General features: G+C 39.3%; 1 protein-coding gene across 8 annotated transcripts in view; it reads right to left on the reverse strand.

Moving 5' to 3' along the window:
* TCTN3 (tectonic family member 3) overlaps positions 1–14,207 on the reverse strand; it is a 31,732-nt gene that overhangs the window by 3,341 nt on the left and 14,184 nt on the right. For 4 of the 8 annotated variants that reach the window (XM_084994981.1, XM_084994980.1, XM_013983629.3 and 1 more), the window contains one exon: positions 12,564–12,701. In XM_084994981.1, coding sequence (XP_084851107.1) covers positions 12,564–12,701 — 138 coding nt within the window. Of the gene's footprint in view, positions 1–12,563; positions 13,514–14,207 lie in introns of all 8 variants that reach the window. The other 4 variants (XR_014826675.1, XR_014826674.1, XR_014826673.1 and 1 more) reach the window with 2 other exon arrangements.

The raw sequence follows: 14,207 nt of genomic DNA on the forward strand, positions 1-14,207 counted from the left end.
GGGTAGTGCCCTGATGATAGAAGACTGTTTTACATTAGGAAGCCTACAGCTACACACCCAAGCCTTATCTAACCACCTAGTGTTTATTAGTGATAAAGCTGATTTTTTATCTCTGACTCATTTTAATTGCTTTCAAATTCAGGTAGGGAAAAGAGGAGGGTCACTAGCCCCTGCAAACTCCAAAATCAGGGAACTTTTGGAGCCTTGAAGTCAACCTATACCCAGAACTGACCTCTAGGATAGCTATGAGCCCTAAAAGGCAATATTTAGGCCCTTTCTGTATTCACATATTATGATGTCTCTTTATTTCAATAAGGATGAGTTTTTGTGTCTGTTTTTTACTGTGTTAGAGTGATTTTAAGATACAGAAGACATATCTTTACATTGCCACCTTAAAGGAAGTCTAATAATAGCTCTTGATGAGCCTATATCCTGGAAGAGTCTGAAAAAATAACTCAGTCCAAATAACTTTTTATCATGTGGGATTTCCCAACCACTGAATCACCGTTATAGACAAAAAGATATGGACAACTGGCAGTCCTACAACCCCCAAAGCTTTTGCACCTAATTGTCCTAGAGTGAAGGCTATTAGTTAGTAAGTCTCACTCCTGATCAAAGCTTTCAATCAGCTTAGCATCTTACATATGGGAGAAATTTCTCACGTTAAAGAGAAAAACTGAAGTTCCCATCGTGGTGCAGTGGTAACAAATTCGACTAGGAACCATGAGGGTGTGGGTTTGATCCCCGGCCTTGCTTAGTGGGTTAAGGATCCAGTGTTGCCGTGAGCTGTGGTGTAGGCGGCAGATGCGGCTCAGATCCCAAGTTGCTGTGGCTCTGGAGTAGGCCGGCAGCTGTAACTCCAATTAGATCCCTAGCCTGGGAACCTCCATGTTGCAGAGCAGCCCTAGAAAAAGACAAAAAAAAAAAAAAAAAAAAAAAAAAGAGAGAGAGAGAAACTGTATCAAATAAACAGAATAAACAAATTCAGAGGACTGAGACAATTAAAGCTGAAGATGAAAATTGTTAATATCTTAAAACCATATAAGAAAGATTACACACACACACACACACACACACACACACACACACACTTTTTTGGCTGTGCCCGGGCATGCAGAAGTTCTCAAGTCAGGGATAGAACCCATGTCACAGCAGTGACAATGCTGGGTCCTTAACTCATTGAACCACCAGGGAATTCCAAAGAGGACATTTTTTTATCAAAAGAAACAGAATAACAAAGAGCTCTTAGAGGTCAAAAATATGAAAGCCAATATAAATCCAGTAAAAAGACTAAAAGACAAAGAACAAAAAGATAAAGAGTCAGACAATATAAGAAAAAATAAAAAATTAGAGAATCAAACTAGTGATCCTGTAACAGATTAATAGGAGTTCAAAAAAAGGGAACAGAAAATGGTGGGGAGGAAATTATTAAACACACAATAATAATTGCAATTTATCAGAACTGAGTCTTAAGAGTAAAAACCCCACACACTGTTTGGTATGATGAATGAAGGAAAAAAATCTACCCCATGCCTAAGACTGTAGAAGTTTCAGACTATTAGAAGTAAAAATAATATCTTAAAATGGCTTCTGAACAGCAGTATTGGAAACTAGAAGAATGCTTTCAAAACTGTGAGTGAAAATCATTTTCAATCTAGAAAGTTAAACTTAGCCAAAAACCAATTAGGCATCATGATAATGACGAAGAAAGCAGTTGATCAGTTATCTTTGCACATGTGAACTAAAGAAAAGAATGTACTTTACATGTTCCTTTTTTCAAAGAGGTGATTTGAATTTGAACTCTATCAAAACAAGAGACTAAACCAAGAGAAATTTAATAGTAATGGCTAATAAAGAGTGTTAACAGAGTCTGTTAACAGACTCTATCATAAGTAGGAAGCAAGGGGAATATCCAAGATGACTAAGAGAGAGTCCTGTAACAGCTAGCTGCTGGGCAGTAATTAGCCCATTTTACTCCACATTATGGAGGTCTCCACAAAGAAAATATGAAGGAAAAGTACAGTAAGTAACACTATTGGCAAGTTCAGCTGTTTGGAAAATGGCATTGAGGGAAATTTTATAGAGCTGTTTGAGTATGTGAGAAGTTTTAGCCATTAGCTCGAATAAAACTAAATAAATGAACTATGAGGTAATTATTAATATTCAATACTGAATATTGATTTAATAAAATATTTTGATGTAACTACATTGGGAGGATGGCAGGAAGGGTAGGAGGAGAGTAACAGAGCTAAACTCACCTACCAAAATAGAAGGTCAGTAGGTTATCTATAAACTCCAAGGTCAAGGGATACCTGAGTATGATACTGCTTAGAAATTAAGGTAAATATCAAAAGAAAGAGTAAAAGAGTTAAACAGGCTAATTTCTGGAGAGCAGGATGGTAAGGGGGATATAGGCTCTTACTTTTTGTTAAGAGAGCCTCTCTTTTAGTATTTTGTTGTTGTTGTCTTTTTAGGGTCACACTAGCAGCATATGGAGGTTCCCAGGCTAGGGGTCCAACCGCCGGCCTACGCCACAGTCACAGCCACACCAACACAGGATCCAAGCCGTGTCTGTGACCTACACTGTAGCTCACAGCAACGCCGGACCCTTAACCCACTAAGCAAGGCTAGGGATCAAACCCGCAACCTCAAGGTTCCCAGTCGCATTCGTTTCTGCTGGGCCACAACGGGAACTCCTCTCTTTTAGTATTTTGACTTTAAAAACCACTTACACATTATTTTGACAAATTATACAACTATTGAGAAATTTGATAAATTATAACATTATCTAGTACCAGCTTAACATGCAGGGGAATGCTGAGCTATAAGGTAGGCTTCATGCTTCCCACTTGTATGGTCCCAAACCAAGGCAAGGGAGTTGAACTTTTATATTCCTCATATTCTTTAAGTTATGAGTCATATGGAAGATGTATATTTCCAAGCACTTGACAGTCTAAGTGGGTTCTAATAGCTTAAGGGCAGCCTTCTCCTGCCCCCCCAAAAAACCAGAATGAAAAAACTTCAGAATATCTACCAAATTTAAAAAAGGGTGGTGGCTGCGAGGGATAAAAAAATAAAAGGGTTCTGGAGTTCCCACTGTGGTGCAGTGGGTTAAGAATCCCACTGCAGTGGCTCAGGGTGTGGGTTCCACCCTCAGTCTGGCACAGTGGGTTAAAGGATCTGGCATTGCTGCAGCTGCAGTGTAGGTTCCAGTTGCAGCTTGGATTCAATTTCTGGCCTGGGAACTTCTGTAAGCTGTAGGTATGGCCATAAAATTTTAAAAAATACAAGAGTTTTGCAATAAAGTAAAATTATATTTGGTAGTCAACAAGGTATCACATATAAGAATAAAAGAAGTGGAGTTCCTGTTGTGGCGCAGTGGAAATGAATCCGACTAGGAACCATGAGGTTTTGGGTTCAGTCCTTGGCCTTGCTGAGTGGGTTAAGGATCGGGCGTTGCCCTGAGCTGTGGTGTAGGTCACAGACGCAGCTCAGATCTGGCGTTGCTGTGGCTGTGGCGTAGGCTGGCAGTTGTAGCTCCAATTTGACCCCTAGCTTGGGAACCTCCATATGCCATGGGGGCAGCCCTTTAAAAAAAAAAAAAAAAAAAAAAAAAAAAAGAATAAAAGAACTGAACGAAATGCCCAAACTAAAAACCTATCCAACATCCTTGACTCATTCTCTTCCTCAACCTCTGCATCCAAGCAATCAGGTCCTACCTGTGACAACCTTAGGTCTCTTGAACCCCATCTACTTTCTGCAGACTTCGCAGCCCCTGCCCGGGCCCAGGCTCTCAGCATCAACTGGAGAATTTCCATTAACAGTTCTCTGAACCTCGGTATTGCCCCACACTTTCCAAAGGTCAGGTCAGGGATGACGTCTGTTTTGTTTACCATACCTAGCATCAAGCAGGATACTTGACAAATGGTAGGCCCTCAATAAAGATCTTTTTTTTTTTTTTTTGACAAATGACTAGAGATATTTTTGGATGCAGGGAACTAATATAACCTAACAAGAGATAAATAAATCACAAGGTAAAAAGTATGTCATACCTAATTTAAGAGTCAGCAATTATAGATTATTTTGACTCCATATCCTTCCACCACACAGTGATTAGGATCCTTAAAGTTTCAGCTTCATTCATTCACATATTTATTTATCCATTAATATTTCAAATGAAATGCTTATTCTTCATATATTAAAAATACTGGGTCTCCATATTTGTGTGGAGGTTTGGAACAAATGCAGTCTAGTAGATTAAAAGGAACTCGAATGCACTTGCCAGGTCCCTGGATAATACTGAATGTTATTGACCCATTTTAGAATTTGTGTTTTAGTACTACATGAAGAGTGAGGTTTTAAAGTTCAGTGTGTTACACATGAATTCTCAAGTCTAAAGTTATTTCTGGAGTTCCCGTCGTGGCGCAGTGGTTAACGAATCCGACTAGGAACCATGAGGTTGCGGGTTCGGTCCCTGCCCTTGCTCAGTGGGTTAATGATCCGGCGTTGCCGTGAGCTGTGGTGTAGTTTGCAGACGCGGCTCGGATCCTGCGTTGCTGTGGCTCTGGCGTAGGCCTGTGGCTACAGCTCCGATTCAACCCCTAGCCTGGGAACCTCCATATGCCGCAGGAGCGGCCCAAGAAATAGCAGAAAGACAAAAAGAATAAAAAATAAAATTAAAATTAAAGTTATTTCTTTGCATTTTAAAAGTTATGGAGTTCCCGTTGTGGCTCCGGGGAAAGGAACCCAACCAAGATCCATGAGGATGTGGGTTCAACCCCTGGCCTTGCTCAGTGGGTTAAGGATCCAGCGTTGCTGTGAGCTGTGGTGTAGGTTGCAGACGCGGCTCGGATCCTGCGTTGCTGTGGCTCTGGCGTAGGCCTGTGGCTCCGATTCGACCCCTAGCCCGGGAACTTCCATATGCCACAGGAGTGGCCCTAAAAAAAAAAAAAAAGGAAAAAAAAGTTACGTATAAGCAAAAATTAGAGAATTCACTGTTTAGCATGTATAGCAAGAGCACCGAAAAAAACCTCAAACAAACCCCTCAAAGTTTAGTCATCTCATTGCTTTTACCAAAACAAAAGGCATAGAGCCAAGTCAGCATGCTTTTTTATGGACCTAGTGCTGTTATGTATGGTTGACTTAATTTAATTCTACTCTAAGCTATAATATTTTACGATGTTTATCTCAGAAATTATCACCAGCAATTCTGTTTTAACACTTTGTGATGTTTAAGGGACTGAGTTACTTCAATTCAGTTTAGATGAAGCAAAATTCTTTGTCCCCAAGCAAGGTTAGCTTTGTAACAACATGAAAAGTTTGGATTAGGTTTTGTTTGGCTCTGGTAATAAGTACACCCTATATATTACTATATTATGTATTTGCAACAACCACCTTTAAACTCTTATATGCTAAGCCTCCAAGTCAAATCATTACAGAGGAAAATAAAACTATCTCTACTAGATAAAAAGCTGTGGATACCATCTAAGAGATGGAGACTTAGGTTTTTGTAGCTACCTATTTCAGACTATAAACAGAGCAAATTCATCTTTGGCTCATAACCAGGCTGTAAGAGTGCTTCATTCTACATACAAGGACTCTATCAGATACATGTATTGCAAATAATTATCTCCCCCTAATCAGTGGCTTTTTTCTTCCCATTTGAAAGTCTCTTTTTGTTTTAATTTTTTATTGATATATAATTAATATGAAATAAAATGTACGCATCTTAAGTGTTTGGTTTAGTGAGCTTGCTTTTTTTTTTTTTTTTTTTTTTTTGTCTTTTTGCCTTTTCTAGGGCTGCTCCCGCAGCATGCGGAGGTTCCCAGGCTAGGGGTTGAATCGGAGCTGTAGCCACCAGCCTACGCCACAGCCACAGCAATGCAGGATCTGAGCCACATCTGCAACCTACACCACAGCTCACAGCAACGCTGGATCCTTAACCCACTGAGAAAGGCCAGGGATTGAACCTGCAACCTCATGGTTCCTAGTCAGATTCGTTAACCACTGTGCCACGATGGGAACTCCTGGTTCAGTGAGCTTTGACAACTCAGTGTGCTATGTAGCCAACACCCAGAACAAGACCTGGAATATGTCCATCATTTCAGAGAGTTCCTTCATGCCTCTTTCTAGTTTATTCCCTGTCCCTCTCCCAGAAGCAACCACTTTTTGATCTTTCTCACTACAGATTAGTTTTGTCTGCTCTTATTATACTTTATAAAAACGGAAATTTACAGTGTATTTTTTGTGTGCTTGGCTTTTTTCACTCAAGATAAAAATGCTCCTGATATTCATCCATGTTGTTTTGTGTACCGGTAATTCACTGTTTTATTGCTGAATGTTCCACTGTATGACTGTAGCACAATTTGCCCATTCTCCTGATGATGGGTATTTGGACTGTTTCCAGTTTTGTGCTATTAGGGCTGCTATGAACATTATTGTACAAGTCTTATTTGAACATGTTTTAAATTCTTTTGGGTAAATATCCAGGAGTAAAATTGCTGGGTAATAGGGAAGATGAATTTGTAAGAGACTAAGTGGTTGTACCATCTTTCATTCCCATTAACAATGTATGAGAACTGCAATTGTTCTACATTCTTGCAAGATTTCCTGTCATTAGTGGTTTTTTTTTTTTTTTTTGTCTTTTTAGGGCCACACCTGTGGCATATGGAGGTTCCCAGGCTGAATCTGAGCTGTTGCTGCCAGCCTATGCCAGAGCCACAGCAACATCAGATCCAAGCCGCGTCTGAGACCTACACCACAGCTCACAGCAATGCCGGATCCCTAACCCACTGAGCAAGGCCAGGGATCGAACCTGAAACCTCATGGTTCCTAGTCAGATTCGTTTCCGCTGCACCAAGACGGGAACTCCCAGTCCTTTATTTATTTATTATTATTATTATTATTATTATTATTATTATTATTTGCTTTTTAGGGCTGCATCCGTGGCATATGGAGGTTCCCAGGCTAGGGGTCCAACGGCCACGGCAACACCAGATTATTAACCCACTGAGCGAGGCCAGGGATCGAACCTGAACCTTTATGGATGCTAGTCAGATTTGTTAACTGCTGAGCCACAAGGGGAACTCACGTCATTAGCCTTTTAGATTTTAGCTATTCTAGTTAATACTGCAGTGAGTGTTATCTCATGGGTTTAATTTACATAGCCCTTATGACCAATGATGTTGAGCACTTTTTCATGTTTATTGTCAGTTGTTTATCTCCTTTTGTGTAGTATCTGTTCAAATCTTTTGCCCATTTTCAGTTTGCTTTTTTTTCAGTCCTTGCATTATTTGCAGGTATTCTTTTTATATTCTGGATATGAACTTTTGTCAGATAGTGCATTGAGAATTATTTTCTCCCAAACTATAGCCTGCTCTTTCATTTTCATGATATCTTTTGATGAGCAGAGATTTTAAATTTTGATGAAGTCCAATATATGAAATTTTAGTTTTATGGTTAATAATTCTTTTTGTGATTTTTTTTTTTTTTTTTTAGGGCCGCATATGGCGGTTCCTAGACCAGGGGTCGAATTGGAGCTGTAGCTGCTGGCCTACACCACAGCCACAGCAATGTAGGATCCTTAACTCACTGAGAAAGGCTAGGGATCGAACCTGTGTCCTCATGGATCTAGTCAGATTCGTTTATCACTGAGCCATGACGGGAACTCCTTATGTTTAATAATTTTTGCTTCTTGTCCAAGAAATCTTTGTCTACTTAAAATCTGTAAAGATATTCTTTTGTTTTTTAGAAGATTTATTACTCTGGATTTCATGTATAGGTTTATGATCCAGGCATAAGTACATTTTGTTAGCTCATACTAACTGTCCATGTTTATTCACTACTTCCAGTTTTATTCAATTGTTTAAGCAGCAACTGTTTTTAAAAGAGTCCTTTCCCCATTGAATTGATTTGTAGATCTATTTTTATCTCATTAGTCTATTTGTCCATCCTTACACTACTACCACATTGTCTGACATCTGGAGCAAATCCTGAAATCAGCAGAATGAGTCCTCCAACTCTGTTTATCTTTTTTCAAAATTGTTTTGGTTGTTCTAAGTCCTCTGCATTTTCATGTAAATTTTTGAATCAGCTTGTCAACTTCCACAAATATGCCTGCTAGAATTTTTGGGGGTTTGCATTGACTCTATAGATCCATTTGAGGATAGACATCTTTCCATGAAAATGGTATACTGCCCCATTTATTTAGGTCTCCTATAGTTTCCCTCAGTAATGTTCTATAGTGAAGAGGTCTTATGCTCTTTTTGCTAAATTTATAAGTATTTTATGTTTTCCCATGGAATCACTGTAAATAAAACTGAATAAATTCATCTCTAAAATAACATCTGTTTATTTTTAGATGTTTTCCTAGTGATATAGAGAAGGTTTAATTAGGACAAAAGCAGTAAATTGTATTGTAAAAAGCTAAGGAATGATGATAAGTAAAATAGGAAATAAAAACAGTGTATTTCTGTGAGTCCCCATTGTGACTCAGTGGGTTACAAACCCAACTAGTATCCATGAGGATGTGGGTCGATCCCTGGCCCCTCAGTGGGTTAAGGATCTGGCATTGCTGTGGCTGTGGTATAGCCCAGCAACTACAACTCTGATTTGACCCCTAGCCTGGGAACTTCCATATGCTGCAGATGCAGCCCTAAAAAGCAAAAACAAAACAAAACAAAAAACCCACCATATTTCCATCACTAAAGATATTGATATTAACATTTCTATCTTTATCTATAGACATAGGCATCTATATATGCGTTTTAAACAATATAAGTTCATACTGTACAGGCTGTTTTGTAATCTACTTTAAAAAAATGGACCTCTACTTTTTCATGTTAATATTCCTATCTAAATTATAGTTTGAATTCAGGTTTCCCCAACTATTCCAAGATATGCTTTACAATCACTTGTCCAAATCAGAATCCAATGAAAAACATGAATTGCATCTGTTTGTTATATTCACAAGTCCCTTTCAATCAAACACAATCAGATATGATATTTACTATGATTGTTAGAAGTTATCTAACTGTAAAGCATATTGTAAAGGCCCATATAAAGTAGTTTTTTCTCATGTAAGTATGTGATTTTTAAGGGGAAGTTAGCTGATATCTAGTACTCATACTATGATTTTAGGAGAAATAATGAATACTAACCTCTGAAAAATAATTAATGAATTATTTATATAAATAATTCATGAATTATTGAATTAATGAATTATTTATATACAGTATTTTCTAAATAATGTAGACATTATTTCTCCATTTTTTTAAAGGGAAATATTTGAGGGAGTCATCAGTGAAAAATTTTGAACTCCCTCACTTATTTTAAAGATGTCAATGAAGTTATCTAGATTTTCAAATTAGGAGTTCCCATAGTGGCTCAGCAGTTAATCAACCTGACTAGTATTCATGAGGATGCGTGTTCAGTCTCTGGCCCTGCTCAGTGGGTTAGGGACCTGGTGTTGCTCTGAGCTGTGGTGTAGGTCGCCAGATCTGGCATTTCTGTGGCTGTGGTGTAGGGTGGCAGTTACAGTTCCAATTTGATCCCTAGACTGGGAATCTCCACATGTCAAAAGTACAGTCCTAAAAAGACCAAGAAAAAAAAAAAAAACAGTTTCAAATGAGTCAAAGAGAACGAATATGTTAAAGAATCCGTTGGTGGGAAGGTAAATGGGTACAACCACTATGGTAAACAGTATGGAGGTACTCCAGAAAACTAAATACAGAACTAACATATGAACCAGCAATCCTGCTCCTGGGGATATATCCAGACAAAACTTTCATTCAAAAAGATACCTGCACCTCTATGTTCATGGCAGTGCTATTCACAATAGCCAAGACATGGAAACAGTGTAAATGTCCATCAACAATGAATGGATTAAGAAGATGTGGTACACATATGTAATGGAACACTACTCAGTCATAAAAAGGACAAACTAATGCCATTTGCAGCAACATGGAGGAAACTAGAGATTCGCATTCTAAGTGAAGTCAGAAAGAGAAAGACAAATACCATACACTATCACTTATTTTAGGAATTTAAAATATGGCACAAATGATCTTATTCACAAAACAGAAACAGATCGTGGCCAAGAGCAGACTTGTGGTTGCCAGGTGGGAGGAGAGAGGGAGTGGAATGGATGGGAAGTTTGGGGTTGGTGGATACAAACTGTTATATTTGGAATGGATGGGCAATGAGGTCCTACTGTATAGCACAGGGAACTGTGTATGACTGGGTCACTTTGCTGTACAACAGAAATTGAAGAAACATTGTAATTCAACTATAATAAAAAATAATGAAAAAATAAATGTGGTTAAATATTATCTATCAGGAAGAGATCTCTAGTGGCTATACATTTAATATATTTAATTTTAATATATGGAACAATGAGAATAACTTTCAAAAGTTCTTAAAAATAAAAAGAGGTTGGGAGTTCCTGTCATGGCACAGCAGAAACGAATCTGACTAGGAACCAGGAGGTTGTGGGGTTCGATCCCTAGCCTTGCTCAGTGGGTTAAGGATCTGGTGTTGCTGTGGTTTTGGTGTAGGCCGGCAGCAACTGCTCCAATTCAGCCCCTAGCCTTGGAACCTTCATATGCCACAGGTGTAGCCTCGAAAAAAAAAAAAGGCAAAAAAAAAAAAAGAGGTAACAAGAAAACAACCTAGTGAATTAGGTAAAATTCTCTATACATGCTATTAAGAAGGACAGAAAAAGACAAAGTACATCTATAGTCTAATCATTCATTAACAAGAGAGGTGAATAATGGTTGATTAATTCTTGAAAAAGAGAGAATTCAGCGATAGAAATTTTACTGACTATTACAGTGATCAGGTGGTGTTACTGTATGAATACACAGGTATTCAAAAATCAAGATACCATTTATAAAATAAAACAATAGATTCAGTGCGATATCTAACAGATTAAATCAGTCTTACAGAATGAGTTCTATTTTATTCAGTAGACCAACAAAGAGAAAGAATAGAATGTTCTCCTTAACACAGTTTCTGATAATCTGAGGTTTGTTTTTTTTTTTTTCTCCCTTTTTAGGGCCACACCTGCAGCATATGGAAGTTCTTGGGCTAGAGGTCAAATCAGAGCTGCAGCTGCTGGTCTACACCACAGCCATAGCAATGTCAGATCTGAGCTGCATCTGTGACCTACATCACAGCTTGCGGCAACACCAGATCCTTAACCCACTGTGTGAGGCTAGGGATAGAACCCACACCCTCACAGACACTCTGTCGAGTTCTTAACCAGTGAAGCCACAACAGTAACTCCTTTAACACATTTATAGGCATAAAGAGCTAAGGCACTCAACTTTGTGGTGAGAGAGGAGCTACAGATGTTTTAATTCTGTCCTTAATGTAGTCTTTTTTTGTCTTTTCTCTTTTTAGGGCCGCATCCATGGCATATGGAGGTTCCCAGGCTAGGGGTCCAACTGGAGCTACAGCTGCCGGCCTACGCCAGAGCCACAGCAACACCAGATCAGAGCCGCGTCTTCAACCTACATACATCACAGCTCGTGGCAACGCCGGATCCTTAACCCACTGAGCAGGGCCAGGGATCAAACCTGCAACCTCATGGTTACTGGTCGGATTTGTTTCTGCCGCGCTATAACAGGAACTCTGGTAACAATTTTAATTAGCTTTAATTTGCATTAAATGTTAAGAAACTGGCATACCAGTTTACATATGAATCAGATCACCAGGTATGTAGTCATTTCTGTTTTTGAACTTCTAACGTTAAGGGTTATGTTCTAAAACCAAGGCAGATGCTAAAGCTGTCTTAAGGTACATCATAAACAACAGGGATATATTTACTACATATTAAAATTATATATTTATTATTATTATTTTTTTGTCCTTCTGCCTTTTCTAGGGCCGCACCCATGGCATATGGAGATTCCCAGGCTAGGGGTCTAATCAGAGCTGTAGCTGCCGGCCTATGCCACAGCAACACGGGATCCAAGCCATATCTGTGACCTACACCACAGCTCACGGCAACAATGGATCCCTAATCCATTGAGCAAGGCCAGGGATCGAACCCGAAACCTCATGGTTCCTAGTCAGATTCGTTAACCACTAAGCCATGACAGGAACTCCTAAAATTATTTATTTTAATGGAGCACAATCAATCAAGAATTGATGACTACACTCTAAAAGCAATCAACAGGCTCAGAGACTCTAGTAAATGTGTGACTATCACACTGAGTATACAGTTATAGAAAATCTTTTTTGTGGTTGAATCAATCAGTATAGTAAAATTTGCATGGTAATTTAAAAGAAATTAACCCATATTTTAATCTGGGCTCAGGAAATTAAAAATAAAACAAAACCTGGGGAAAAAGGAAATATACTGTCCTCACCATGAAAACATGTTAAGTTCAGTAACCAGGCAGGGAGTATCAACTTGACAGTTAATTTTGTCAGCTCACTCTAACCAAACATTGGCTAATAGCATAAGTTGGTTCTCAGAAAAAATCATCTGGTCATCAAACGGCTGATAAGACCATCTAGGCTTTGCAAAGCTTAGTGGTCCTTTATGAGTCACAACTTACCTGCATGGACTGGCACTGGTATAGGAATCGGGTTCTTAACACATGAGCTTGTGGGTTGGACTGGAGGCCTATATATGCCCACAATATCTGGATCTCCAGGGAAACTGGTATGACACAGCAGGAAGTACAATGCCTAGCCTGCAGAAAGGTAAAGATGCATCTGCTTCAATTGTTAATAGTTGCCCACGGTCATTTACCATGCATTAAGTAGCTGGTGTTTCTTAAACATTACATAATAATAGAGAAATTTGGCTTGGAGAAAGGACATAAAAGTTCACAATGGGCCATATTACTGTCCATGACCTTAAAAAATTACTATCCTAAAATCGAAATACTAATTTAGAGAGTAATAAAACAAAATCAAGAATGGAAAAATCAAAAATCATTAATATAAAAAAAATACACCATGAGCCCATGTGCAAGGTTATAAGAAGTGTTCAGTGAGTGGTGCATAGTCAGTGTTGTGGAATGCCAGAAGCAACAGCTGTTTCTAGCTGAGGATGGCTTCGTGGAACTGGGATGAGTAATATGTGATTGGAAGAAATGGTGATTAGAGGGAAATTTAGGTAGAGAGATGGCATATAAAATGGTATGCAACTAGAACAGCACATGATGCCACTGAGAGACAGTCACTGATTAACCAGAATAGTTACTGAGTGTCTCCTATGTGCCAGGCATGTGTGAGGCCCTGACCTTGAGCAGACCACTTGACTCAAGCAAAGGATCTGAATATAGGATCAGTGAAAGACTAAGGAAAAAGACATTTAAGGGTTAGATTATGAAGTCCAACCAAATCGTCTGACCTCAGGAAGATTAATTCCAAGAGAGGATTGATGGAAGTGAGGACATAAATTAGGAGGTAACTACAACTTGGTAGATACTAAGTGTCCTCAAATATGCCCATGCTTTTCTTCCTTCCTTTCTTTTTTTGCTTTGCAGGGCCGCACCCCCTGGCATATGGAGGTTCCCAGGCTAAGGGTCAAATCAAGCTACAGCCGCCGCCCTAAGCCACAGCCACAGCAACGAAGGTCCAAGCTGAGTCTACAACCTACACCACAGCTCAGAGCAATGCCAGATCCTTAACCCACTGAGCGAGGCCAGGGATCAAATCCACAACCTCATGGTTACTAGTTGGATTCGTTTCTGCTGCGCCATGATGGGAACTCCTGTCTATGTTTTTCTAACTTCACACTTTTTTACAGTGAGGCTCAGATATAGGCAATAATATGTCTAAACCAGAAATAGGGGAAGACAGACCATGTTTATGTTTAATTTATTAAAGAACTATCAAACTGTTTTCCAAAGTGGCTGAACCATTGTGCAGTCCAACCAACAATGCCTGAGGGTTCCAATGTCTCTACATCCTTGCCGACACTTGTTATTGTCCATCTTTTAATTATAGCCAAGTGGCACCTCAAGTGGCATCTCATTGTGTTTTTTTGTTTGTTTGTTTTTTCCTTTTTTGGCCACCCTCCAGCATATGGAGTTCCCAGGCAGGGATCAGACCCAAGCCACAGCTGCAACCTAAGTTGCAGCTGCGGCCATGCCAGATCCTTGACTTACTGTGCCAGGCTGGGGATTGAACCTATGTCCTAGCACTCCCAAGATGCTGCTGATCCCACTGCACCACAGCGGCAACTCCTC

The sequence above is a fragment of the Sus scrofa genome, chromosome 14 (assembly GCF_054392235.1).
Source record: "Sus scrofa isolate SSC_HxYL_T2T_F1_AM1 chromosome 14, Sscrofa_HxYL_maternal_Yorkshire_Landrace_v2.0, whole genome shotgun sequence".
NCBI classification, from domain to species: domain Eukaryota; kingdom Metazoa; phylum Chordata; class Mammalia; order Artiodactyla; family Suidae; genus Sus; species Sus scrofa.